Raw genomic sequence first — 25,537 nt, 5'->3', positions numbered from 1 at the left:
CCAAGATTATAAAGGAATGAATTCTCCCATGTTGTCTAGCACCTTGATGGTTTCATCTTTTTACATTTAAATTTTTGATCCATTTGGAGTTTATCCTGGTGGAATGCATCTATCCAACTTCAATTTTTTTTTCCTAGATGGCTATCCAGTTTTCATGCCATTTATTGACCAGTATATTTTTTTCTCCACTGTTTGCAGATGACACCTTTATCTAAATTCCTGGATATATTTGGGTCTATTTCTGTACTCCAATTCTTTTCCATTGGTTTGTTCACAGGCCAATGGCACATTATTGGAATTATTGGAGTTATATAAAAGTTTTAATTTCTGGAAAAATTTCTCCCTTTACTTTTCAAGTTTTCCTAGCTATGCTATTTCTTCATATGAACTCTAGAGTCAACTTGTCTAGGTGAAAAAAAAATACCCAAACTTTGTGGTATTCTTTTTGGGATCATGTTAAATTTACGTAACTTAGAAAGATAGGAAATCTTTATGATGTTAAGACTACACATCCAAGAACATCCCAGATGTCTTTCCATTTGTTCAGATCTAGTTTTGTGTTTCCCAGGAGTGTTTTAGTTTCCCTTATAAAAGTTTTGGGACTTTAAGTTTAAACCTAGATTTTTTTTAATTTAATTTTTTTGCTATTGTAAATGGACTATTCTCTGTATCTTCTAACTGGTGTTTGTATGCATGTGCATATCTATGATTTGTTACCTTGGAGTGGGGTTTTCTAACTATGATTCAAAATCCAGAAGTCATAAAAGAGTCATAAATTCAACGACTCCAGAATAAGTTTTACATGGTAAAGACACCATAGGCAAAGTCAAAGAAAAATGATAAACTGAAAGGAAATATTTGCAACTCATATCACAAAGAGCTCCTACAAGCCAATAAGGAAAAAAACCCACCCACCCACCAGAAAGCAGGGGTTGGGGGGCCAAAGATGTGAATAAGCTCTATGAAAAGATGGTCAACCTCACTTTTAAGTTAACAAAAATTAAAACTACACGGATATATCATTTCTCAGCTATCAGACAGGCAAAACACATAGCTAATGAAGACTGTGGAATGCACTCCCATGCGTTACTGGTAGAACTAGTCAGGAACTGTTAAAATGAATTATGCTATAAGCCATGCAAAATATTATGCAGCTGTAATAATAAGAAGGAGGATACTCTTTAACTACTGATATAGAAAGTTCTTCCTGGATATAGCATTAAGTAGAAAAAAGCTAGGTGCAGTACAGTATGTAGAACATGTTACCATTTATATATAAAAGCATTAAAATAAGAATATATATTTGGAGAAACAAATGAAGTATATATAAACTCATAAAAGTGGTCACTTGTAAGGAGCTGTGTGGACAGGGAACAGGGTGGACAGGGATGGTGAGGAGAGATTTTTCACTGTATACCTTTTTAAAGTTTTTGATTTTTGAAGCACGTAACTGTTACCTATTCAAAAACTGTAAAACAAATTAACTCCTTTGGTAAATTAAAAAACTTAAGACATTTTAGCTCACATATTTCACTTCTTATTTTTGCTTATTTAACTCACAGGAATAGGAGACAGCTTTAGGAAACAGGAGACTTTTAGTTCCTCAGAGATATACCGAAACAAAATGTGTCAATCGTTGTGAAACTTAGGTCTCCATTTTCTTTTATTTTTTTAAAGTAACTTCTGTTCTTTACAATGTGTTATCACATGCACACACACATGTGCGTGCACCTGCACACGCACATGCACACACACATGCACGCACGCGCACACACACACACGCAACTTGAGCTGGACAGAGAAAGGATAACCTTCAAACACAAGGGTTTTTTTTTTACAAAGTTCAAAATAGATTACATTTATGTGCTTTTTAGTCATTACACAACATACAGACATGATCCATTTAATGATTTACGCTCCCCAAATGGTTAAATGATGAGGATTTCCTATGAAAGAGTATACGTAAAAAGCTTTTACTTTAGAAGCAAAGTACTGTTTCCTGCAAAACCCAACCTCAGGCATACATCTCGTGTTTACATATATTCCTTGAGAATACTACAGTAGCAGTGCATAAGTTCATTCTGTAAAAAGATCCGGAAGATGATTTTCAGGAGACTCAATGCATTGTGCTCTCAGATAAAAATCCTAAGTCAAAAGATCAGATACTATAACAATAACAGTTAAAACTGCATATATATGTTAGAGATCAGAAGAGGCTATAAAGAAATGTACATAGTTGTGCTTTGGGGACTTTTTTTGGTAAAGTTGTTTTAATAATAAATACAAACTTAAAAAATGTCTCAGTGACTGATAAAAAATAGACACAGATATTAAGGATTTTTTTATACTTGGCTTAGAGTTTAAAGGTGAAAAATCATCTCCACATAAACCACCTGGCATTGGTAGTCCCAATCTGGGCCAGTAGCTTACAGTCAGGCAAAGGGCTGGGGAGAAAAGATAAAGTGATTTTTCCTCCTATTAACATAAAGCATTATCCAGAGGTAAAGCCAGGTGTACCAGCTAACTAAACAAATGCCTACCTTCCTTCAGAATTCTTAGACCAAACAGAATGGTCACCCTACTTCTTGGTGGCTGGACCACAACCTATCCTGTAGTTCACCAGATGAATTAAATATGTCCTGTCTTCTGTGAGACCCTAAGATAAACATGATTCCTCAGTATTTTATGCTTTTTCATTTTTTTACCTTCTACACATTAACTGTAAAACTCTTATTTTAGAAACACCATGGCGACTGTATATAATGATAGAGGACAAGGCATAATTTATATAGTAACATTGATGTTCGTAGCTAGGAAATAAATGTAATTTCATTTTCAGGCTGGTCAGTTTGCTCTTTTAGGCCTTTAACTTTGAAGGATACATGACCTCAACAATCAAAGTGAATTAGAAAAAAGATGAAAAAATAACAAATGTCTTAATTAAAGTCTTTTGCACGGTCGGCTTAGGTATAAAAAGAATTTCTTCAAAAAATTTCCTAAGTGTCACTCAGAAGCTTCCTTGCTGTCTGTAACATAATGTGCTGGAGTCCTTTGAATAAAATTATAGAGTAATTTAAAATATATATTATACATTTGCAATGATTGTAAATCAATCAATAGTTTGTAGCATGTTAATGGGGTGAAATAGAGATAAAAGGCAGTCCACATTCATATTTTCAAGATAAATTTACTTCAGAAGTCAAGTGAATTCCTTGCTCATGTTCTAAGTATAGCCATTGTGATAAGACCTGAAAGAAAAAATTGGAGAACAGTTAAGGACATGCATTTTACAAAATCTTCCATTCAATAAATAATTGTTTACACCTCAGTGAGCAAATAAAACACAGCACATAGGCAGGCACTCTACCAAGAACTCAAAATCAACTTGAATTTAGCTGATACTATACAGAAGAAATCCAGTTTACAGCAATAGGCAGTCATTGGATAGATTTAATGCAATCACTAATGTCTGGCCATAGCTAATTTTTTAACCATCAAATATATCTCTCGCTTTATCCAGTCACGTCAACTATAATAATAGCAGACATGGCATTTTAAAGTGTCACTAAAGCCTGCTAATTTCATTAACAAAAACAATGCAAGCCTGTTTGCATCCCAGGGCTCTAGGGCCACGAAGAGACAGAAGCATAGTATTTCTGCTTAGCTTGTTTCTTTTGAAGAGACTCCATACATAAAACCATAAAAAAATAACAATATAAGAATATCCTCAGTCCTAAATGAGTGGTTTTTAAAAAGTGAGTGATAAAGTACAGAGAAGGAAAATAATCACATAGGACTGGAGCAGTCAGAGAAGATTCCCCAAAAGATCAAGCTGAAGTAAGCCTAAAAGATGGACAGGAAAGATATAGAACAGTATGATGGGCAGGCATTTCAGGTGAGTGAATGGCAAGAACAAGGGCATGGAGGTAGGACCGGGGCTCCAGATGAGCTTTTTGGGGATCAATAAATAACCTAACACACTCTAATCAAGAATTTACATAGGGAAGCAGCTAGCCAAGAGTAACTCAGAGAGGACTCAGAGTGTGGAGAGTCTTCAATGCCAAACTATGGAGTTATACTTCATTCTATGGATTATGGGGAATCACTGAAGGTTGTTGAGTAGGGAGTGGTGGTGGTGAAATCAACACAGGATGGAAATCAACCTGACAGTAATGTGGTGGATGATTTGCGGGGGGAGATAATGGGGGTAAAGGGGAGGAATAGGAGGGACACAGACAGAAGTCGGAGACAACTTAGAAGACAATTTGGAGATTTTATAAAAGGGAGCACACCAAGGAATTCTGAGAGAGAATACTGAAAAGAGTTGGCACCTCAGAAGAGGAGAGAGGAGACGATGAGGAGAGTCATTCATCACCAGAACCCTAATCCTTGACACATGGTAGGTTCTGAATGAATGTTTGTTCATTTGAACTAATTAACTATAAGGTTTCAAGCCAGGATGACTGAAAGAATGATTCAACAGGAAACAAGGGAACTGGTTTAAAGAGAAAGGGTCACAACATTAAACAAGGCTTCCCTGTTCATCTTTATCACTGTATGCGCTTTGTATGTTTCCCTAGGATCAATTCCTAGAGGTAAAAATGCTGTATCATGGAACTTATGCATTTTACATTTTATGCATGTTTTATACCATTGGAAATCAGCAAAAAGAAAATAACTGAAAAATACAGTATTAGGTACTAGATAAACAAGCTGAAAAGAACTAAATGTGAGCCAACAATTAAATCTTAAAATGCACTTTATCTCAACGTGCTTTTGAAGCAATCTGTTTTTCTTTTAAAAAAAAATCAAGCCACCACCATCATCCCACACACGTAAAGACCGCCACTACCACCTCCAGGCCATAACAACTGCCTACACAGGGAGGGACAGAATGGGGGTGGGGCAGTGGGAAGTACAAACTATTGGGTGTAAGATAGGCTCAAGGATGTATTGTACAACACAGGGAATAGAGCCAATATTTTGTAATAACTGTAAATGGAAAGTAATCTTTAAAAACTGTATTAAACTTTTAAATAACTTTTTCAAAAAGAGAATCAACTGTAATCAATAGACCTCAGGCAAGCCATTTAAAGATTCTGGGCCTTGATTCAGGTTAGGAATCCTTGGCTTACTGCAGTTTAATGTGAGTGTTTCCATCATTCTCATGTTTTTACAAATGTATTTTGCAAGTATTTAGGACACAGTTTAGTCCAAAAGAGATTTTTTGCAGAAAGAATGGAATAAATAAAAGAACAATGTATTATTCTTTTCAAGAAAACAAATTGCCTACACATACGCCCCAATGCACCTTTAAAACACTTACCTAAGATATAAGCAGCCACTAATTTTTGATTGACACTTAAGTGGAGGTAGAGAGGCACCAGCGATTCCACATCCCCCAGCGTGGGAAGCATCAGAGCTGCAATACACACCACTCCCAGGAAGACAGTTAGTAAACTAGGTCCTGAGGAGACAGTTCTGTTTTCTGTAAAAAGATAAAAATCCCTGAGCTTGCTTCTAAAAACAACTTAAGACAAAAGTTCATTCACACAGACTGGCCACCACTCACCAGGATTCTGGTTTTGTCTAACTTCTCTGATTCTTTCCCCATCATTCCCATTTTGTGGGGCCTTATCTGTTGGACTTATCTGGAAGCCCATTATAGGATGGAATGTGAGGTAGTGAGTTCCTACTGAAGAGAACAGTGGTCATCATCCTTTCCCCACTACCCCACCGGAATTCGAAGAAAGTGTTCAAGCATGTATTATCTGTGCAGAGAATGGGCTAAAAATAGATAGAAATTGAAGTTCTGGCATTTTCTTCCCATACCCCCAGTGCACTACTTGTGTGTACTCCATTTTGGAGCCCACTGCAGTAGAGCTCCACTACCTTCTGGGAGTATCTTTGGTAGGTCTCAAGACAGGTTTGGTCCTAATACCTGCAGCATCCTGCTATCATTTTTGCAAGTGTTAAGGCGGCAAAAAGGTTCTACTTTAATGTTATTAAAGCTGCCTATGAAAATTCTTGCCCTCCACTCTACCCACATTTATAGCATAGAAGTAAGAAAGCAGCAGAAACAATGTCAGGCAAATATTATGCTAAATGAAATAAATCCGTCACAGAAGGACAAATACTGCATGATTCCGTTTATATGAGGAATCTAAAATAGTCAAAGTCATAGAATCAGAGCACAGATGGTGGTTGCCAGGGGCTGGGTTGCTAATCAATGGGCATAAAAATCTCAATTATACAAGATGAATAAGTTCTAGAGAACAGCACTGTGCCTATAGTTACCAATACTATATTGTACACGAACATTTGTTAAAAGAGTAGATATCACGTTGTATTCTTACCGCAATAAAATAAAATTTAAAAATATTTATCATTGGGGCTTCCTTGGTGGCGCAGTGGTTGAGAATCTGCCTGCTAATGCAGGGGACACGGGTTCGAGCCCTGGTCTGGGAGGATCCTACATGGCGTGGAGCAGCTGGGCCCGTGAGCCACAACTACTGAGCCTGCGCGTCTGGAGCCTGTGCTCCGCAACAAGAGAGGCCGCGATAGTGAGAGGCCTGCGCACCGCGATGAAGAGTGGCCCCCGCTTGCCACCACTAGAGAAAGCCCTCGCACAGAAACGAAGACCCAACACAGCAAAAATAAATAAATTAATTAATAAACTCCTACCCCCAACATCTTCTTAAAAAAATATTATTGGCCTGCTATTCTTCAGTTCTGGTTGTATGTGTACAATATTCATACCCATATTTTTAAGAAACCCACCAGCATTTTCTGTCTTATGGCTTTTCCCACTACTCTTCCTTTCATTAAAAGGAATAGCCAACAGCAACACAATCTTTGTGTTTTATTAATGAAATAATGCTGTTCATTTTATTATTAGATGCAGCTTTTCTAAATTATTAATACCATAGCTGTTGTGTGAAGTTTAATTGAGCCTCACCAAAGACAGATAGGTGAAAACAAATTCAAATTTTATAGTGATTATTGCTTGAGATGAAACAATAGCATAAATGCCTAAAAACAAGTGTGTCTCTTGCTAATGAATGTAGTACTTTTATATTTATATTTGTTGCAAAGGTAAGTTTTCAAGGAAAATATTTATGACAACTACACTGTTCAATGCAAACCCACAGTAAAGATTATTTCAAGGAATTTTTACTATTTAGAGAAATTCCAAAAACATTCACATAAATGCTTGACATTTTTCAAAGTGGAAAGTTTTCCTGATACTACAGGGTTGTAAAAATTTTAGAGATATAGAAAACATAAAGGTTCCTCTGTAATCCCATCCTCTTAGAGATAACACTGTTAACAGCTTGGTATAGATCCTTTCAGATTTTATAAATGCCCATATAAACACGTAAAATGATTTTTTTGCTTAAATGAAACCATATTATACATACTGTTCTATAACTTTTTTTCTCTCACTTGGAAATATATTCGAACCTCTTTCCATGTCCATATATAACTATCTACCATTCTATCAAATCCTTGTAAATGTCTGCTTGACATTCCATCTTATGAATATTCGTAATTTAATCAATCCCCTAAATGACTTTTAGGTCATTTTCAATTCTTTATTATTATAAACCATAATAAAGGACGTAGTTTTCTTAAGCCAGAGAGCACTGGCTCAAACCTGGCATAGACATAGCAGCTCATTAATAACGTAATTAAGACAAACGCTCTAAGATTCAGCTGAATCTTTTTAAAATAACTTTTTAATGACCTGGGCTTTGGTATTTTGTGAAAGTATGCTTTGTGGGTTTATCTTCAATTTCTGTTAAATGAAAAAAAAAGAATATATATACTTTTTCTTTTTCTGTTAAAAAAGAATATATATATAAATATATATATATATATATAATTGTATTTATGCACATAGACGAGGTCTAGAAAGTAACATGGAACACACGTAAGCAGATCTGTTAAGTGTGTGGGATTATAGGTACTGGTTACTTTTTTAAATTTGTTACTACTATATGTCTCTTTATATAATACATAACTTGAGAAGAAATTTCTCATTTGTACTGCCTTTTACCACATTTTAAAATCCAAATCTTTCACGATACAGCCGCCAACGATTTTTCCAGCTAAACTCACAGAGAGACCCTCACAACCTTGCGGTACCTGCAGGGAGCGGGGAGCTCTACTGTGTGCTGCCGCCCTTGCTCTAGACAGCAGCAGCCGTGGAAACCTTGTAAGACAAAGAAAACCAGCCCAGCTGCCCCACCAGCTGAGAAGTCCAGCCTTCCTAGTGAGGCCCACGCACATATTTCCTGTGTAATTACTGTATGCCAGGCACTGTGCTGAACAAGTGATGAACTTGATGAACAAGACAAATAAGGAGTCTGCTTTCCTTGAGCTTCCTGACCAGGATGGCTTAGAGAGGTGTGTGTGTTTTTTTTTCCCCCAAAACAGAGACCACCATGTGCTATGCCAATATCACCTATTCTACTCATCTACCTACTCCAATTTTACAATTAGAAGAATTCTCTAATGTACTTCAGAGACAAAGTTTCATTATAAAAATAAAATAATAAAATGCTCAATTAATACGCATTTGTATTTTAGGATGATTTTCACTTGAATTCTAACAATTTAAAAATAAAAGAAAAAATATATATATATATAAAACAGTAAACTTTTAACCCTTATTATTCTTTGGCACTAAACCAGTCTGTTAAATACCAAAATGATCTGCAACGACCACTTTACTTTAAATTATAAAATTAACACCCAAAACCAAATGCTCAAATGGCCTTTCTTGTTCTACAGGAGGCATTTTAAAAGAGGAATCTTGCATTTCATATCTATTTATAAGTCAACTTCACAGTATTGATTGGACATCGAAGTGACATTTGACAGAGATTCTCTTTCAGCTTCGAAACATGAAAAACTGGTCCTGTCGGTAAATAATAGTCGCTGAGAAGAAAACAATCTACTAGTTACTGCCTAATTCCTAGTCTTGGTATCACCAGAAAATCTGGGCACTCCTTGCATGGAATGAGAAGATACTTGGCTCCAGTAAATCAAAGGGGCATTACTCCCTGTCTTGTCGAGATAAACATTCTAAGATGAACAAACGGATATGGATCTATGAATTAATGAAATGACAAGTAGATGGTTTTTAATCCCTCATATATAATGTTGCAATTTCAAGGACAGCTGCTATCACGTTCATATATCACGGTCAAAAAGTTTCCATGCTTTTCTATGGAAAATTTTATCTTCCTCCCCTTATAATAGGGTTGGAGGGAGATAATGAGAAGTTCAGAGGGAGGCGGAATGACGTCCAAGAGTTGAATATGAGGATCCTGTCGATGTTGAAAGAATATATCATAACACTCCTGAATATCTAAGCTGGAAGGAAATGAGGAATGGAGAGGGATTCAATTAATAGCCCACAGGGGATATTATAATCTACTTAGTTTAATTAACTTCAACTTTAATGAGATTTTTTTTCAAAATAATATGAACAGCACACCAAACTTGGCCTATTGCCAAACACAATCTCTCTCCTTCTTCGAATTAATTAAATGAGAAAGGATATAGGAAAGTCACAGAAACAAAAGTATAGAATTGCCAAATTGTGCTAGCATTATAAAGCACAGTGCCTGCAGTCTCAGGTTTTATAGATTGAAAAGGCTCTGTCAACGACTGCCCTCTCCTTATAACCCTATCTAGCGGGAGCTCTTCTCTCCGCTGAAAGGCCAGCTCTAGGCCTCTTGTTCGATTCTAGGTACCTGATCTCTTCGTTCACTTTTGAAGTAGTCAACTAGGTTTAGAGTGGTGGGTTATCGTTCTAGTAATTATTCTTTGCTCCCTGATTCTCTTAAAGTAAGAAATGTCTAAGACCTCAAAAGGGCTTTAAAAACAATCCAGACTACCTGGTTGAAACGACTGCTCAAAAAATAAACTTTCAGTTAAATGTTCCTTTATTCTTTTTTCCTCTTCTTCCTTTTGTTGTTCTTTTGCCGACGGGAGAAGAGTAGCCACGACCTCTTTCCTTCCTAAAGCCTTCCTCTGGCTTTGCTCGGAAACTTGGAGACGGAATTTGTCTATTACACCATAGTGACAGGATCGAACATCTCTATGACGAATCACACTGGAAACATTAAAAAAGAACAAATGCTGTTTAGGTTTCTGGGGGCCTGTCAGGCAGAGCTCAGCAAGAGATTTTATACATATTAACTGACTATAACCAAGTACTCAAATACAGAAATTTGCTAGTGATACTGTAAAAAAAAATCATAGTATAACCCAAAAAGAAATGGGTAATTCTGAAATATTTGATGAGTAAGAGTCATCTTAAGAATAATAAGTAAAGAAAAGTAAAAGAATGATAGGTAAAGAAAAGAATGATAGGTAAAGAAAATTCCTTTTAGCAATGACATTTTTTTCCTGGCTATCTGTGTACAGCAATATTCACTAAACAGGATATATGAAATTGTTTCTTCCCCACAAAAGTCTCATAAATTCCTATTGCCACTTATTGATTGTTCAAGTAACAAAGTAACAAACCTCACCCTACACTTAAAATTGAAGTCCATGCACGAAGGCAAAAATAAGCAATCAAATAAGTAGGTAACACAGTAAGACCAATGCAACAGAAGGCTTACAATGCATTTCTGTATTTCTCTGAAAAGAGTATATAAAGTACTATAAATTTTATGCAAGTTATCTGCAGTGCCATTTATTTTACTTCGTTCTTAATAGAGAACACAGAACAACTGGGTCAAAGATAACACATTGATTAGGCAAGAGACTACATTTCTTTGCAATAGTCCGTGCTTATTACGTACTGAACGAAAATCAAAAGAAATGTGCAAAAACACGTCCTCAAAGATACATCATTTTATGGCTCTGAGATGATGAAAATGTATGCAAGAGAAAAGACTTCTGCTTCTCATTCTCAACGGAAGATTTAAACAAATACAGTTTACTTGGTAGCTTAAATTAAGGGCTGGTCATTGGATCCATCTGGTCACCACTCGTTCTAAAGTGAAAATTAAATATGAACAGCTTGAACAAACAATCATTTATCTGACACTCTAAGACGAAGTTATCTGGAAGAGCTCAGATAACCTTTTACAGATGAGTAGTAATACACTCGCTTCCTGTTTGTATAGACTTTCAGTTTTATTAGCTGAACCATTTCAGATTAATATATATGACCATTGTTCTGAAAGCATAGTATTATTAGTTCCACAAATGACACTGTAACAGCAAGATGTTCCAAAGAGGGCTAAAGTCCCTCTTATAGCTAGAGAAATTTAAAGGAATAAGTTAGAACTTTGCCTCCATAAATCTCCCTGCTATGAATAAAAGCACAACAATGAGGAAGTGTTCGTGGAAATATTAACACACACATGAGCTCCCACATAATGAATTATTATTTGGCCAACCTGTTTAGAATTTCTTAGAAACTTCTTAAAAAGTATGTTGCGAGACAAACTCTCAGCCAAAATTCAAAATATAATGAAGGCCTATGTGGGAGCAGCTTCAAGAACAGATCTTTTTCAAGTTAAACACATAAATATTAACACACTGAAAACATGTTACCAGGAAGTGGTTGTGACTTACATATCCACACAACACTGAGGCTTTACTGCACCTGCAGCGTCAGCGACAACATACTTATTTGGAGTAGTACACAAAACTGAAAGAAAAAGTCACAATGGCCATTAGTGTTTTTTAAAAAATTAGTTTCTACAAGTCAAAAATTAGTAGGGAGTAGTTAAAATCCAGAAAATACACCTAGGAGACTCACCTTTGAACTTTAAGGCAAACTCATAGGGATTATACAGCGTCAACACTTGCTTATGTGTTGACTGGTCATCTGCGTAAAATATCAGCTCTGTGGGAAACACAAAGACAGGAAGATTTCCTTCCACTAACTCTGGCTGTCTTTTTTGTTGATGCATTGGCACTGAATCCCCCTTGCTGCGGCTTCAGTTTTTACAGTCTCAAATCTATTTTGGGCTTTTCTTAAAGTCAGTTAAAAACTCCAAAGCATTTTGGCAATCTGGAAAGAGAAGAGAAAAAGCAAGCTGAGTGATACCTGTTATCATGAGCTAGCTATGACTAGCATGGTTAGCATGCATTGTAACAGTCCCCAAATCATTTAAACATGCCTTTTGACTTTTCCGCTTGGCTTACTTATACAGCTTCTACCAAACTATGCAAAGAAACTTACACTTGCTCCTTTCACATTCAGGATATCAACCTATGATAAAGAAGGCTTCCTACTTAAAATGAATCACCCTCAAAAAGGTGAGATCAAAAGGATGTCACTCATTTAAAACCTCAGATTTAAAAAAAAAAGAAGTTTTGTCACAACTGATTTTATGTGAGCCCATCAGAATTCTTAAAGATGAAAAAAAATAACATAAAACAAAGTAAGCTTCCATGATTTACAAAGGAAAAACACGAGACTCACTTTTTTAACATTTATTTCAACAATGCTTTAGTTAGTGCCTTCTGGCAGCATGGGTGGAAGAGTTCTCTTAATCTTTTTTTCTACCAAACCCCAAGACAAGGAAAAATGTCTTGAAAGGAAGACGCATATCCAAACTTGCTAAGCAGTCCTTGGAGTTTTCCATGAAAATTCAAAGTCAGTAAGCAGGCCTTGGCATGCAAGTGGCACCGTGCCTCCCCTCCTACATCAAGTACACAGACTTCATGAGAGCTATTTTTTTCCAACTTCAGAGACCTTTTTGGATTCCTTCTGGGGTTGTTGAATATGTTCCAGAGAGTTGTAGACTGTCTGATAAGTAATGTTTCTGTATTTATCTCCTAATCTAATTTTGATCAACAACATTCTTATTTAGCTAGCGCCCTAAGTCTGGCTTTTTAAAATAAAATGAGAAAGCTAAAACATACAGTCACAGAAAATGTCTGATTTTCACCCTGTAGATCACACCTATAAAATACAGTAGGCCAAAATCCATTTAATAGTTTGCACTCAGGTTCTCATACACTCAGAGAGAAATATAACAAATGATTACATTGTTTGGTTGTTTATTATTATTATTATTGTGGTATGACTGCTTTGCAATGTTGTGTTAGTTTCTGCTGTACCATTGTTTGGTTTTTACCAGCTATCGGGGCTCAGATTCTGATTGAGGCCTTGCCCACTTCTATCAAATAGGATACTGTATAATCATGTATGCAAATTTTTATTCTTTTCTCTCAGCTGAACATTATAGGCCAGGAACTATGTCAAGAGCTGCACAGAGATACAAAAATGAATAATGCACAGGCCCTGCCCTCCAGAAACTCTGCCCTCCAGAAACTCAAGTATAATTGAGGAGACAAAATAAATATTTAAGCTACCTTTATTATAATGCATACCGTTGTATATAAAGCGCTAGGGAATTAGAAGACTTCGTGAATAATTCTACCTGGAAGAGAGGCCAGGAGACAACATTTGGGGTGGCCCTTAAAGAAAAGAAGGATATGAGCTTCTGTGTTGGGGGAAGTAGGGAGGGAGGGCACTGAGACCTGGGGATCAGCATAAGTGAAGACACAGGAATGTGAAGGTAAGGGAGAACCTTGGTAAGGTCATCATCCACAGGCTGCCCCAGGTTCCACTTTCTATTTGTATACTTTATAGCATGCATGTAGCCCATAACAGTGTTAGGTTGTTTTTTGTTTTTTGGGTTTTTATGACTAAGCTGAAAGCACCTATAGACATATTTATTAGTAATAATATTTTACATTTGTTTAATTCACAACAGATTACAAATTCTTTATTAATTACATATACTGAATGAACTGATCTATGTAAAGCCATTAGCATTTGTTATAGGCAAGGTGCTGTTCTAAGTATTTGTTGTTATTACTAAATTAGGAAGAGACCATGGTAGATAAAAAATGCCAGCAGGCCTCTCCTAGTCCAGTATTCTTTCCACTATACCAAACTAACTGGCCATTTCAATAAAAGAAAACTAAGGTTATTCTAAAAAGCATCTGATTAAATCATTTTAATTCTGAGTTTTTATTTGCCGTGAATTTCTTTTCTTTCCTAAGAGCCATACATATTTCTATTTGGATAATGTCCTCTCAGAAGTTTGGCATGTTATTTTTTTCAATAGAAAATGATAAGCTCTACAATTACTTTCTTAGTAAGCTTGGCTACCAGGAATAGAACATCCAAATTTGGCATCACTAAATAATATTCAACATCTTATTCTAAAACTCAGTTAGGGTGAGAATTTAGCTTATGATAAAAGGTGACATCTCAGGCTTCCCTGGTGGTGCAGTGGTTAAAAATCCGCCTACCAATACAGGGGACACGGGTTTGATCCCTGGTCCGGGAAGATCCCGCATGCCACGGAGCAGCTAAGCCCATGCGCCACAACTACTGAGCCTGCGCTCTAGAGCCCGCAAGCCACAACTACTGAAGCCTGCGCGCCTAGAGCCCGTGCTCCGCAATGAGAGAAGCCACCGCAATGAGAAGCCCACGCACTGCACCGACGAGTAGCCCCCACTCACCACAACTAGAGAAAGCCTGTACGCAGCAACGAAGACACAACGGAGACAAAAATAAATTTAAAAAAGATTTTTTTTAAAAAAGGTGGCATCTCAAATTCATGGAAGATAGTTCAGTCAATAAATGTTGATAAAACCAGGTATCCATCTAGAAACACAACTGAGTTTATCCCTCACTCTTTACAAAATTCCAGAATTTTATTATGGTAAATTCCAAATGGATCAAAGCTTTAAATGTATAAAAAACACCAAAAGCATAAAAGCACTAGAAACCATGGAAAATCTTTTTAATAATCTTAGGCTTTCTAACAACCAGGAACCAAAAACTACTAATAAATTCAACTATACAAAAACTTTTAAAGTTCTGCATGGCAAAAAATTTTATAAGTAAAGCCAAAAAAACATTTTCAATTCATACCATAGGCAATGTCTAATTACCCTACTATATATAGAGGACCTCCAAATCATTAAAAAAGACAACTCAATATAAAAATGAGCAAACACTATAATATTTTATAGAAAAGGACATACAAATTGTTTTTAAACTCACAAAAGGATGTGTAAGCTCACTCACAAGAGAAATACAAACTAAAGCTATACTTGATATACATGTTTTTACCTGTCAGATTGGCAAAAATCAAAAAGTTTGATAGTACATGGTAGGAGCCATCAGGCATGTTCTTACATTGCTGGCGGGGATATAAATATAAGTTGGTACAACCACTATACCTGCCAAAATTGAATGCACCTAAACCTCAGATCTAGACATTCTACTTCCAGGAATTTCTCAGGCATAAATATTCCCCTTGTGTGAAATCTATGTGACAGGGCTTTTTTTTTTTTTTTTGCAGCACTGAGGATTAATAAAATAATTTATGTGAGGCACATGGAATGAAGCGTGGCATGCAGTAAGGGCTAGTTGCTGTTGTCAATAGCAAAAGATTGGAAATGGCCCAACTGGCCATTAAAAGGGGGTTCATTAAGTAAAGTATGATATAGCCATTCGTTGGGATACCAGCTCTCTGTCAAGAAGAGGAAGCTCTTTGTGTGGTGTGGATATGGACTGATCTTCAAATGCAGTACTAAGTGAGAAAAGCAAGGTGCAATGCAGAGAGTAGGGTATGCTACCATTTGTGTATAAAAGGAAGATAAAAGACTATGTAAACCTATTTTCTTGGGTATGGGTAAAATATCTTTGGAAGGACAGCCAGGGCTGCCCCTGGAAAGACAAACTGAATGGCTGGGGACAGGGGTGAGAGGGGAGTTTTCTCTTGATACCCTTTTAAATCTTTTGAGTTCTGAACCCCATGAAGACCTAATTCGAAACAAACAAACAAAAAAAGTTGACTCAAACAACAACTCTACTAGAGGCTAATTTGAAAAGGGTCCCAGGTTTTTTTAAACTTTTATTTTTATTTTATTTTTTTGGCTGTGCCATATGGCATGCAGGATCTTAGTTCCCCGACCACAGGTTGAACCCATGCCCCCTGCAGTGGAAGCACAGAGTGTTAACCACTGGACCGCCAGGGAAGTTCCAAAAAGGTGCCAGTTTTGAAACATAAGAAGGAATTTAGAAACAATGTGTGAAAAATCTGTTGATTGCATTTTCCATTTATGATCTTTTAATAACATTGAAAACCTTAAACTATGTGTTAAATAGAATTATTTTTTAGTTATTTAAAATAATTTTATATGCAACAGAAACTCACTACAATGGGAAGAACCAAGATTTATTTAAGATGACTTGAAAACTTAGGAAAATGTAACACTTTCTTACAAAGGAGTATGAGATGGTTTATAAATCTGGCTGGGGAGTCAAAATTAAACACACAGAACAAGTGCTAACTAAACTCTTGCTTCGAACCTCAGGAAGTTAGTTGGCATAGGTCAGAGTAGAAACTTTACTAGTTTTAAATGATGGCTTAGTAGAAATTCTTATTTTTGAATTTTGAAGCTTTCTCTTTATGAGTTGAATATTTTCCCATGAATTGTGAATAGGCTGTCTGTCCCCTAGTCACCATCTTTAAAAAGTGCTGAATCATTTTTGAGCAGTTTACTATCTCTTTTCGAATTTGTGTTCCCATTTCTCACTTATCTTGGCTAAGATATAAATTGCCTCCCAAACTCCAACCAGAGGAGATTAGGGAGAAATTAGCACTAGGTCACCAGTGCAATATTACAGACTCTGCCAACAAACATGATGGAGCATGATACCTGCCTTTAATTGATGGTTTTCCGGAGACTAACACTTTCGCCTTGCTCTAGTCAATATTGCAAAATGATAGAGTGCAAAAATTCTGGGGAGAGATTATACACTAAGCCGGTAAAACCTCACTGTGAATCAGTTAATAAGGTTGCTTTCCAAAAGTCAAGCATACACAGAGTCAAAGGATGTCAGCTCCTAACCCTTCTTATTTTACCAACAAGGAAAACAGGCCCAGGATGGTTAAGGGTCTTACCCAAGGTTGCACAGGAAATTGGTGGCAGAACTCTGGTCTCCAGACTCGCACTTCCCTATACAATAATCATCTCCTCTGCGTCTCAGTTCAAAAACCCTGCTTCCCTGATGCTGATGGCAACACATGCCCTCATCTCTAGGAAATCCCCCTGCTTTTCCAGAAGAGAAGAGTTCTCAAAGGATGATCCAAAATTCAAGTCTTGATGCATGTGTTTCCTTTTCAGTTTTATCAAGAAAAAAAATTGAGAGACAATTTCACTTACTAAGTTGCACACACTTTCTTTTCCTGATTGTGAAAGCAGAGCTCTGGCTGTCAGTAACTATTCATTAGGGCGATAATAACCAAGGTTTATTTTATTCTTCCTCTCTGGACACCAAAATTTTACACATTCTTCAAAGCCTAGTACAAATGTCCCCTCTTTATGGCCTTCTGCTACTGCTCTGATCTACAAGCATTTCACTAATTTTGTTGCATTATTTTTTAATGTACTTACTACTGGATAGAGTGAATACATTGACATTTGTTTTGTGTGGACTAATTGTGACTCCCCAGATTTCAGTCATAATGCCATATTATTTTTCTGTGGGGTTTTTGTTTGTTTTGTTTTGTTTGTTTTGTTTTTTGCATCCAAAGACTCAAGCTCAGTGTTAGGCTCTTAGAAGATACTGAACTTAGCAGTTAACCTACAGGCCTCCACTAATAACTGTCTCCTCCACCAAGAAACATTCCCCTTCCCCATAGCTGGACACCCTTCATCCACAAAAGACAGGCAACCGATCCCAATTAGAGGAACAGTAACTCTATGGTGGCTGCTTGCCATGGGCTGCAGGAAGAGAACGAGAGCATCGACACTCCCAGCTGCCTCTCCCCTCCTCCCTCCCTCCCACTTCCCTCTCCTCATCTTCCCTGCCTCCTTGTGCCCAACTGGGCCAGCAGGGTTTAGAAATCTGAGGTTTTGACATACCCCCGACTTTACAAGGAGACAGAACCGCTGCGAGCTGGTGGTACAGGAGACTGCCTCATCCTTTTCCTCTGATCCCAAAGCACAGAAATGCAAACATGAATGAAATCTGAGCGAAAACCTTATGTGTGCACACCACCTTGTGACCAGTCTGCAAACTACTCTCCCACCAAAAAAAAAAAAAAAAAAAAAAAGCCTCAACACACTGAAATCCTCACCCACACTTTCCTCCATCAGTCCAGAGAGATCAATACCCCAAGTGAGATCATTTTCTCTGGCTTCCTCACTTTGGATGGACCAGAGGAATGGAAAGATAAGGCTCTGAGATAAACAGGGGAGTTTCGAGATCTTTTATCCCCAAAGATTCAAAACCTGGAGACTTAAAGAGCATAGAAACCCCTTGCAAACCATATAGTCATTTTCCCTCCACCCCGGCCCCGCCCCACCCTTATCTGGGGGAGAGGAGCCTGCAAGAAAAATGAAATAAGTGATCCTTGGGGATTCTTGTACCAAAGTCGTTCAAAGTTTGAAACAGTTAAGGATGATTTGAAGTACAGCCTCTCCCAGAAACTAGTGACCCATCTGCTTGGCTACAGTGCACCAGCTACTTACTACCTGTGCCTGGTTCTTGTGTTTACTGATTAGGGTTCCCAGCTCCACCTTCAGGCCCAGCTCCGTTTTATCTGGGCACAGGGGTTATCTCTTTCCTCCATACTTGGTGCAGTCCTTGCCAATGGCCAACTGAATAGTAAATAGTGAAGAGCAATATGTTCTTTTGCTTTACTCTCACTGGTATTAAAACCTCTCTTTCCTTCCCATTTCATAAAGTCAGCTCTCCTCATCTCTGAGTTTCCAGTATCGTCTATTAGGCTTTTTAATGGCTGGTCTGTTCCTAAAATCGGCTCTTTCACAAGCGATGTTCTAATGTTCATGCTATATTTTTAAATGGTTCACTGGTCAATATTAGGCAATTTTGTTTTTATACAATTTCAAGGGGTTTTTGTATAAGTTGATATCTTACTAATGAGATTGACTGCTATAAATGATATGTAGTGCTAGGCTATTACATATTTAAAATGTAAAACTTAAGTAGTGTACCTTTTAAGGTTTAAAAGAAATAAGGATGGGGAATTCGCTGGCAGTCCAGTGGTTAGGACTCCGAGCTTCTATGGCAGGGGACATGGGTTTAATACCTGGTTGGGGAACTAAGATCCCGCATGCCACGCAGCGCGACCAATAAATAAATAAAGGAATAAAAGAAATAAGGATGCCCTCCAATAATGTCTTTTTTAAAACATTTCTTTCAAACTAGTTCTTTCCAACCCTTGTTTTATACTATCCCAATGTCTTCAGTTATTTCATGATGTATGTGCAATTTTCAAAATCTATATTAATTCATTACATGAAATACATATGTTGCTACATAGAGCACTCTCAGAAGTTATAGAATCACAAACTATTTCAACAAACATTTACTGAGCACTTATTATATACCAGTCACTGTGCTAAAGAATATGGAGAAAAGATGAAATCATGGTCTCAGCCCTCCAAAATGAGTCTAGCAGGAAAAACGGATATACATAGTAATTAGGATAAGATGTGACAAGTGTTAAAATGCTGATAGATACAAAACGCTCTGGGAGCATAAAGAAAGTAACAGTCTGCCTTAAATAGGGGTTTGCAGTAGGAGTGGAGGGAGAGGGGGGTAAATTCCAAGGAAGAGTATGTGTGGAGGCATGAAAGGGACTCTTAAAATGAGCTTTGGCATTGCTTATGGTTAAAAAATAGCACGTATGGGGGAGCAGCAAGAGAGAAGCCTGGAAAGGTAAGCTGGAGGCAGATGGTGAAAATCTTGTAAGCCAAGTTTGAGAGGTTTAGACTTGATTCTGGATGCCAGTGTTTCTCAAAATGTCGTACCAGACTAGCAGCAGCAGCTTCACCTGGAAACTTGCTAGAAATGCAGATTCTTGGGTTGCCCCCAGGCCTACTGAATCAGAAATTCTGGGGCTGGGGCCCAGCCATCTGTGTTTTAATAAGCTCTCCAAATGATTCTGATGCACACTATGCTTTGAGAAGCACTGCTGCAGGCCAAGGGAAACCTCGGAAGGATTTTAAGCAGGGAATTGACTGGATATGATCTGAAGTAGGAAACCGGTTGCCATTGACCAGTCAAGCACAGGGCCTGACTCCAAAGTAGTTACAGTAAAAAATAAATAAATATTGAATGAATGTGGCATGGAGAGATGAGGGCCTACACTAAGGCAGGAGGAATGGAGAGGAAACAGATTTCAGAGATGTTTTTCAGGTGGCTCAAGTTCAATCAGGTGACTAGGGTATATCCATACAAATGTATAACCAAAATGGTTTTTATATAAAAGCAAGCTATAATTTTCTCAACTATATCAGCTACTAAGTGTTTTAAGAAGTGGTCCACACAGACCCTAGAAAAAAGGGGAGGTCAAGAGCAATTTCTATGTGTTCCTACAGTGTCAAGACCAAAGGGTTCCCTGGCTTGTACATGAATCTCTGGTCTGCTTGGCAGTTCTACGTCTCCCTTTATTAATAAACTGGTATTCATATTAACATAGAAATCTCTTGTGAGTTTGGTTAGTATGGATCAATCCCTGAGACTGACTGATAGTTTCTAGATGTGCTGGCACAATGTAATTTTGAACCCTGAAAAGCTGAAAACCAGATACTGATTCTGGTGATCTAATCAAGGTACTGCCAAGGTGAGACCCTGCTAGAGCTGCCTTTTTTTTTTTTTTGCGGTACGCGGGCCTCTCACTGCCGTGGCCTCTCCTGCCGCAGAGCACAGGCTCCGGACGCGCAGGCTCAGCGGCCATGGCTCACGGGCCCAGCCACTCCGCGGCACGTGGGGTCCTCCCGGACCGGGGCACGAACCCGCGTCCCCTGAATCGGCAGGCGTACTCGCAACCACTGCGCCACCAGGGAAGCCCTAGAGCTGTCTTTTTATTCTAATTTCATCACTGATCACATAGCCCACTTAATTCAGGAACAAGCTGGAATGAGTGAAAGAATCAGACTTTGTACTATGCCCTGAAGATCAAGAAAGTCAGATGGAACTGTTATTTCTAATGTTTAGCGGAGGCAATCTTCAATTCCCTGATTGAGAGTAGGAGAGACAGGTACAGGTCAACCTATACGGTTAATTTACCTAATGAGAATTTTGCAGAATGCAGTTCCTATTTCTATTAGGATTCTGGGTACTTCTTGTTACTTACTGCATGTTCCTTTTAGTTAATACCAACATCTTGCCTTATTTGACCAGCTTATTTTATCCAAGAATAGTGCCCAATCAAAAACTGCGCCGTTTTATGGAATTTGAGAGCTATTAGGGGCTCTGGAGATTAAAACAAAACTTTCATATTACACATGAGGAAATGGAGGGCCTCAAAGAGTAAATCACTTAATCTATTTATTGTAGGGCAAGATTCTCCAGAATGCTACAAGGTGGCAAAACAAGATTCAGAACACTAATAATCTAAGTTTCAGACAAGATTTCACCTTTTTTTTTTTTTTTTTTTTTTCTGTACGTGGGCCTCTCACTGTTGTGGCCTCTCCCGTTGCGGAGCACAGGCTCCGGACGCGCAGGCTCAGCGGCCATGGCTCACGGGCCTAGCCGCTCCGCGGCATGTGGGATCTTCCCGGACCGGGGCACGAACCTGCATCCCCTGCATCGGCAGGCAGACTCTCAACCACTGCGCCACCAGGGAAGCCCCAGACAAGATTTTAAATTATTTTCCGTCTTAAACTTTTTACAATCAGAAAAAGAATAACAAATTACTTCATTGAGCTATTAGAGGAATGGGAAGCTTTTCTTGCAGTTTCTTGTTTTCTGCTTTTCAGAAATTGGAGTTATATGTAAAAGGTCCATGAGAAAAAAAAATTGAAAATAAAAAATTTAGGAAGAAAATGTGCACGAACAATTTAAGGGGAGAAACATGCATTATGTTATAAGCTATTTGTTCTATTTTCTATCTTTGCCTATAACATGGTAACTCTGTACTGAATATTGCCCATTACATTTAATTATATTCTATAAATAAAGGGAATTCCAAATTTTCAAGTATCCTAGTATTTGAGTAAACCTCTTATTTTGAGAGTTCTAGAAATGCTTCAGAATCTAGTTTAATCTCGAATCCTGTTTGGATATGTAGACGTGAACAACTTGAAAGGCACATTTGGCTCCGTTTCCTGTTTTCCAAACTTCCCACTGCTTTATAACCAAATATACGTGTAATCTAAAAGTTGGTGTCCACTCCCTATTCAATATTCTGTATATGATATTTTCTCGGCAGAGATTTCCCAGCACTTAGAGGAGACAAGTGGACAAGATTTTCACCATCAAGAATATATTAAATCCCATGTGCGCCCTGCCTGAAGTAGATTTTCCCCTTTTTGTCTGGAATTCACATTAAAACACAATACATTCCGAAAGTACAGGACTGCTTTTTAGGCAAGATCCAAAAGACCCAATTTTTCAGGTTTCCGTCCTTCTCTTGGTTCCCTCAAAGGTAAAAAAAAAAAAAAAAATCCGGGACCTTTTTCAATTAACATTTTCCCTCTCGCTCCCCAAAGTGAGGTCTTTTCGATTCTACTGGGGCAGAAATGCTACTTCAGTCCGGAGAGGATAGATGTCAGTTACTTTACCCAGAGGGGACACCACAGAGCACTGACGAAGGGCTGGAAGGCTGAGGAGGGAGTATCAAAGGGTCCATCCTAGGACTTCAGCTCCACCAGGCTGGGGCCCAGCCTTTCCAGCCCTCGTCCCCACACCGGCCGGCTCCATGTGAAACAGGTCATGTGAGCCTGTTTACAGCCCAGCAGCTGGTGCAACCATCAGGATCCGTGCGGAGGTCCAGGAAGGGGATAGAAACAGGCCACGTACCCCTTACATCCCCCGCCAATCATTTCAAGAAGGCGTTTGCTCTCACTCCCGGCCTCTCCACCCCGCTTTCATTGCCCTCCAGCCATCCCGGGACGCCTCGCTCCAGCCCCGCCGATTTCCTTCCAATTGCTCGCCGCGGGGACCGGCTGGACTGGAGGAAGGACGAGGACAGTGTCATCCCGAACAGGGAGTCGACCTCCCTCCCCCAGCCCTCCTCGAAACATCTGCTAAAGAGTTGTCCCTGGAGTCGCATCCCCGGGGCAACCGAACTCTGCCGGGCAGGCACCGGGAGGATCCAGAGCCAGCTGCCTCCGCCCGGGCAAAAGCGAAACACACACGCGCCAGCCCCATCCGGGGGCGGAGATCCGCGGGCGGAGTTCCGCGGGCGGCGGGGCAATGGACAGTCAGAGATGGGGCAGAAAGGACTCCAGCTGCCTTCCCCCCACCTCCCACCCGCGTCCCGGCGCCACGGAGCCCGGCTGTCAGTCACAGAGCCAAGCTCGGGGTTTAGGTACAGCTCATTCTTTCCGCGGGGTCTCTTGGCAACGTAACTTCCACGTCTTCCCGAAGTCGGAGGAAGTGGGTGACGGGACGGTGGGGGACTCTCACCTCGGCAACACCGGTTCCTCGGAAAGCAGCTGCGACTGCTCCCTCCAGTCCTTTGTCAGCATCTCTAGGCTGCACTGCCTGCTGGGATACCGGAGGACTCAAATGCCACCTCTCTCCGCCCTGGAGGATGAGCTGCGGTTGCGGGGTGGGTGGGAAGAGGGAGAAGAGGTGGAGTCGGAGGCGGGGCCGGATCCGGGGGCGGGGCTTCCTTACTGCCACCTGGCCTCTGGATTTCTCCCTGCTGTCTCTGACCTGCCCCTCCTCTCCCTTCCGGCCGCTCCTTGAGGAGAAAGGGGACTCTTACAGAGGACCATCTCTCATTGCACTTGTTAGGCAGTGACCCTTGACTCCTCCCTCGTCCTATTCCCCTACACACACACACACACACACACACACACACACACACACACACACACACACACACACACAGAATGAGGACAGAGGCTAGTTGATTCTGCCTCTGAGATATCTTATTAACCCCCTCTTTGTCCACGCCATCCTCAGTGCTACAGGCTCTGTTTAGGCCCCATGATTTTTTGCTTGGACCGTTGCAGTAGCCTCCTGATTGGACTCTCTCCTTCCACTCTTGTCTTGGTCTAAACCATCTCCCAGACAGCAACCAGATAGATTTACGATGTATACGTGACAAGCTACTCTTCTGCTTAAAACCTTTCACTGTTTCAGCAGTATCTACAACCCCTTAACATTTTATATGAGGTCCTCTGCAATCCTTTTCTGATAACCCAACACCTGAGTCCATCAACTGGCCATCCATGGAAGACAGTGGGACCTGGGGCAACTCAACCAGCGCTGGCTGCCCAAAATACTCCCCCTTGAGAGGAGGCCACACTGTCAGTAATGCTCATAGGCCCCTTGAGTATCATTAAAGAGAATTTTCAAAATTAAATTTTAATCATGTCCATTAAGGAGAGTAAGGTACAGCCACTCCAGGTCCCCTCTCCACAAGTATAAGGCCCAAAGAATTTCCCCCAGTTGTCCCACCCGAGCAATGGACTGCCAGTAGATCTCCCATGGGCTCAGGCTTCAGATGCCTTTGCTCACAGATTCCCACAGTTTATAATGCCCTTCTGTCTTTCAAGGTCCAGTAGAAATGTCACTTCCTCCGGTAAACCCTCCAGGATCGTCCATGAGAATCATTAACTCCTGCACCACCATCACATAATGTTACTTTTTCTGCTTTGCAATTCTTCCTGACTTAGGTAATCACTAGTCATGTATATGTCTTCCTTTCTCTCCTGCCTAGGCTAAGAATTTCTCAAAACCCACCCATAGCTGACAGCAGAATGCCTGATCCAGAAGAGACATACAATTGGATGAATTGAATGAAATCCTTCAACTTCACTGCATCTGAAGCCCTAAGTAGGCCCAGAAAGAATCCTAGGCAAAACCTCATATAATCACCACCTTCCCTTCACTGGGACATCTCCATCTTGACCCAGCCACATGAAACACAAACTGGTTAGTCAGCAGAGCATTGCAAAAGGACCAAAGTTTGTACTTCCCTTGCAAGTCAGACTGGTTTGTGGTACAATATGTGGTTGTGGAAGATATTACTGGTATAGTTCACATGATAATCCAGTGTAGAAAGATTTCACGGTGCCATAGAAAATAATTGAGTTTCCAAATGCAGATGTATCTCCTGCTTTTGGGAAGCTTCAGACTCCTATTTGCTTCAGGCTTCCCTTGGGCTCCATCCACATGCCTTCAGACCTTGTAAACCGTGTTATAATGTATACCTTTACAAAAGTAGGCATCTTGCTTTGTGTTGTTCTTGCACCATTTAATGCATATTTGTTTGCTCTCCAATTACATTACAAGATACACTCTGGCGCAGTTTCCTCATCCGTAAAATGGGGACAAGAATCCTTGTGCTACCCAGTTTACTGGGCTGTTAGGAGGTTCTGATATAGTAATATTTATAGTATATGTGAAAATGTAACTGTAGGCTGCTTTTCCAGTGTAAGGTCTGTTTTATTATTACGTTTTCAAAACCTTTACACTCTACCACTTAGGTATGTGTGTTTGAGATTCCACATTAGAAATCAAAGCCTTTATTGTGAA

General features: G+C 39.3%; 1 protein-coding gene across 1 annotated transcript; it reads right to left on the bottom strand.

Moving 5' to 3' along the window:
• Positions 1-1,638: 1,638 nt before the first annotated feature.
• Positions 1,639-23,559, bottom strand: MOSPD1 (motile sperm domain containing 1). Its single transcript, XM_060086936.1, has 6 exons — positions 23,456-23,559; positions 11,792-12,046; positions 11,605-11,680; positions 9,909-10,126; positions 5,327-5,488; positions 1,639-3,248 (listed from the first exon to the last, which is right to left on the bottom strand). The coding sequence occupies exons 2-6, from the start codon at positions 11,943-11,945 to the stop codon at positions 3,217-3,219; spliced, it is 642 nt and encodes a 213-aa protein (XP_059942919.1). The 5' UTR covers positions 11,946-12,046; positions 23,456-23,559; the 3' UTR covers positions 1,639-3,216.
• Between the last annotated feature and the right edge of the window lie 1,978 nt (positions 23,560-25,537).

Source organism: Mesoplodon densirostris, chromosome X (genome assembly GCF_025265405.1).
Source record: "Mesoplodon densirostris isolate mMesDen1 chromosome X, mMesDen1 primary haplotype, whole genome shotgun sequence".
Classification (NCBI taxonomy): domain Eukaryota; kingdom Metazoa; phylum Chordata; class Mammalia; order Artiodactyla; family Ziphiidae; genus Mesoplodon; species Mesoplodon densirostris.
Note: the sequence above shows the minus strand (reverse complement) of the source record. Positions and strands in the feature narration are given on the sequence as shown.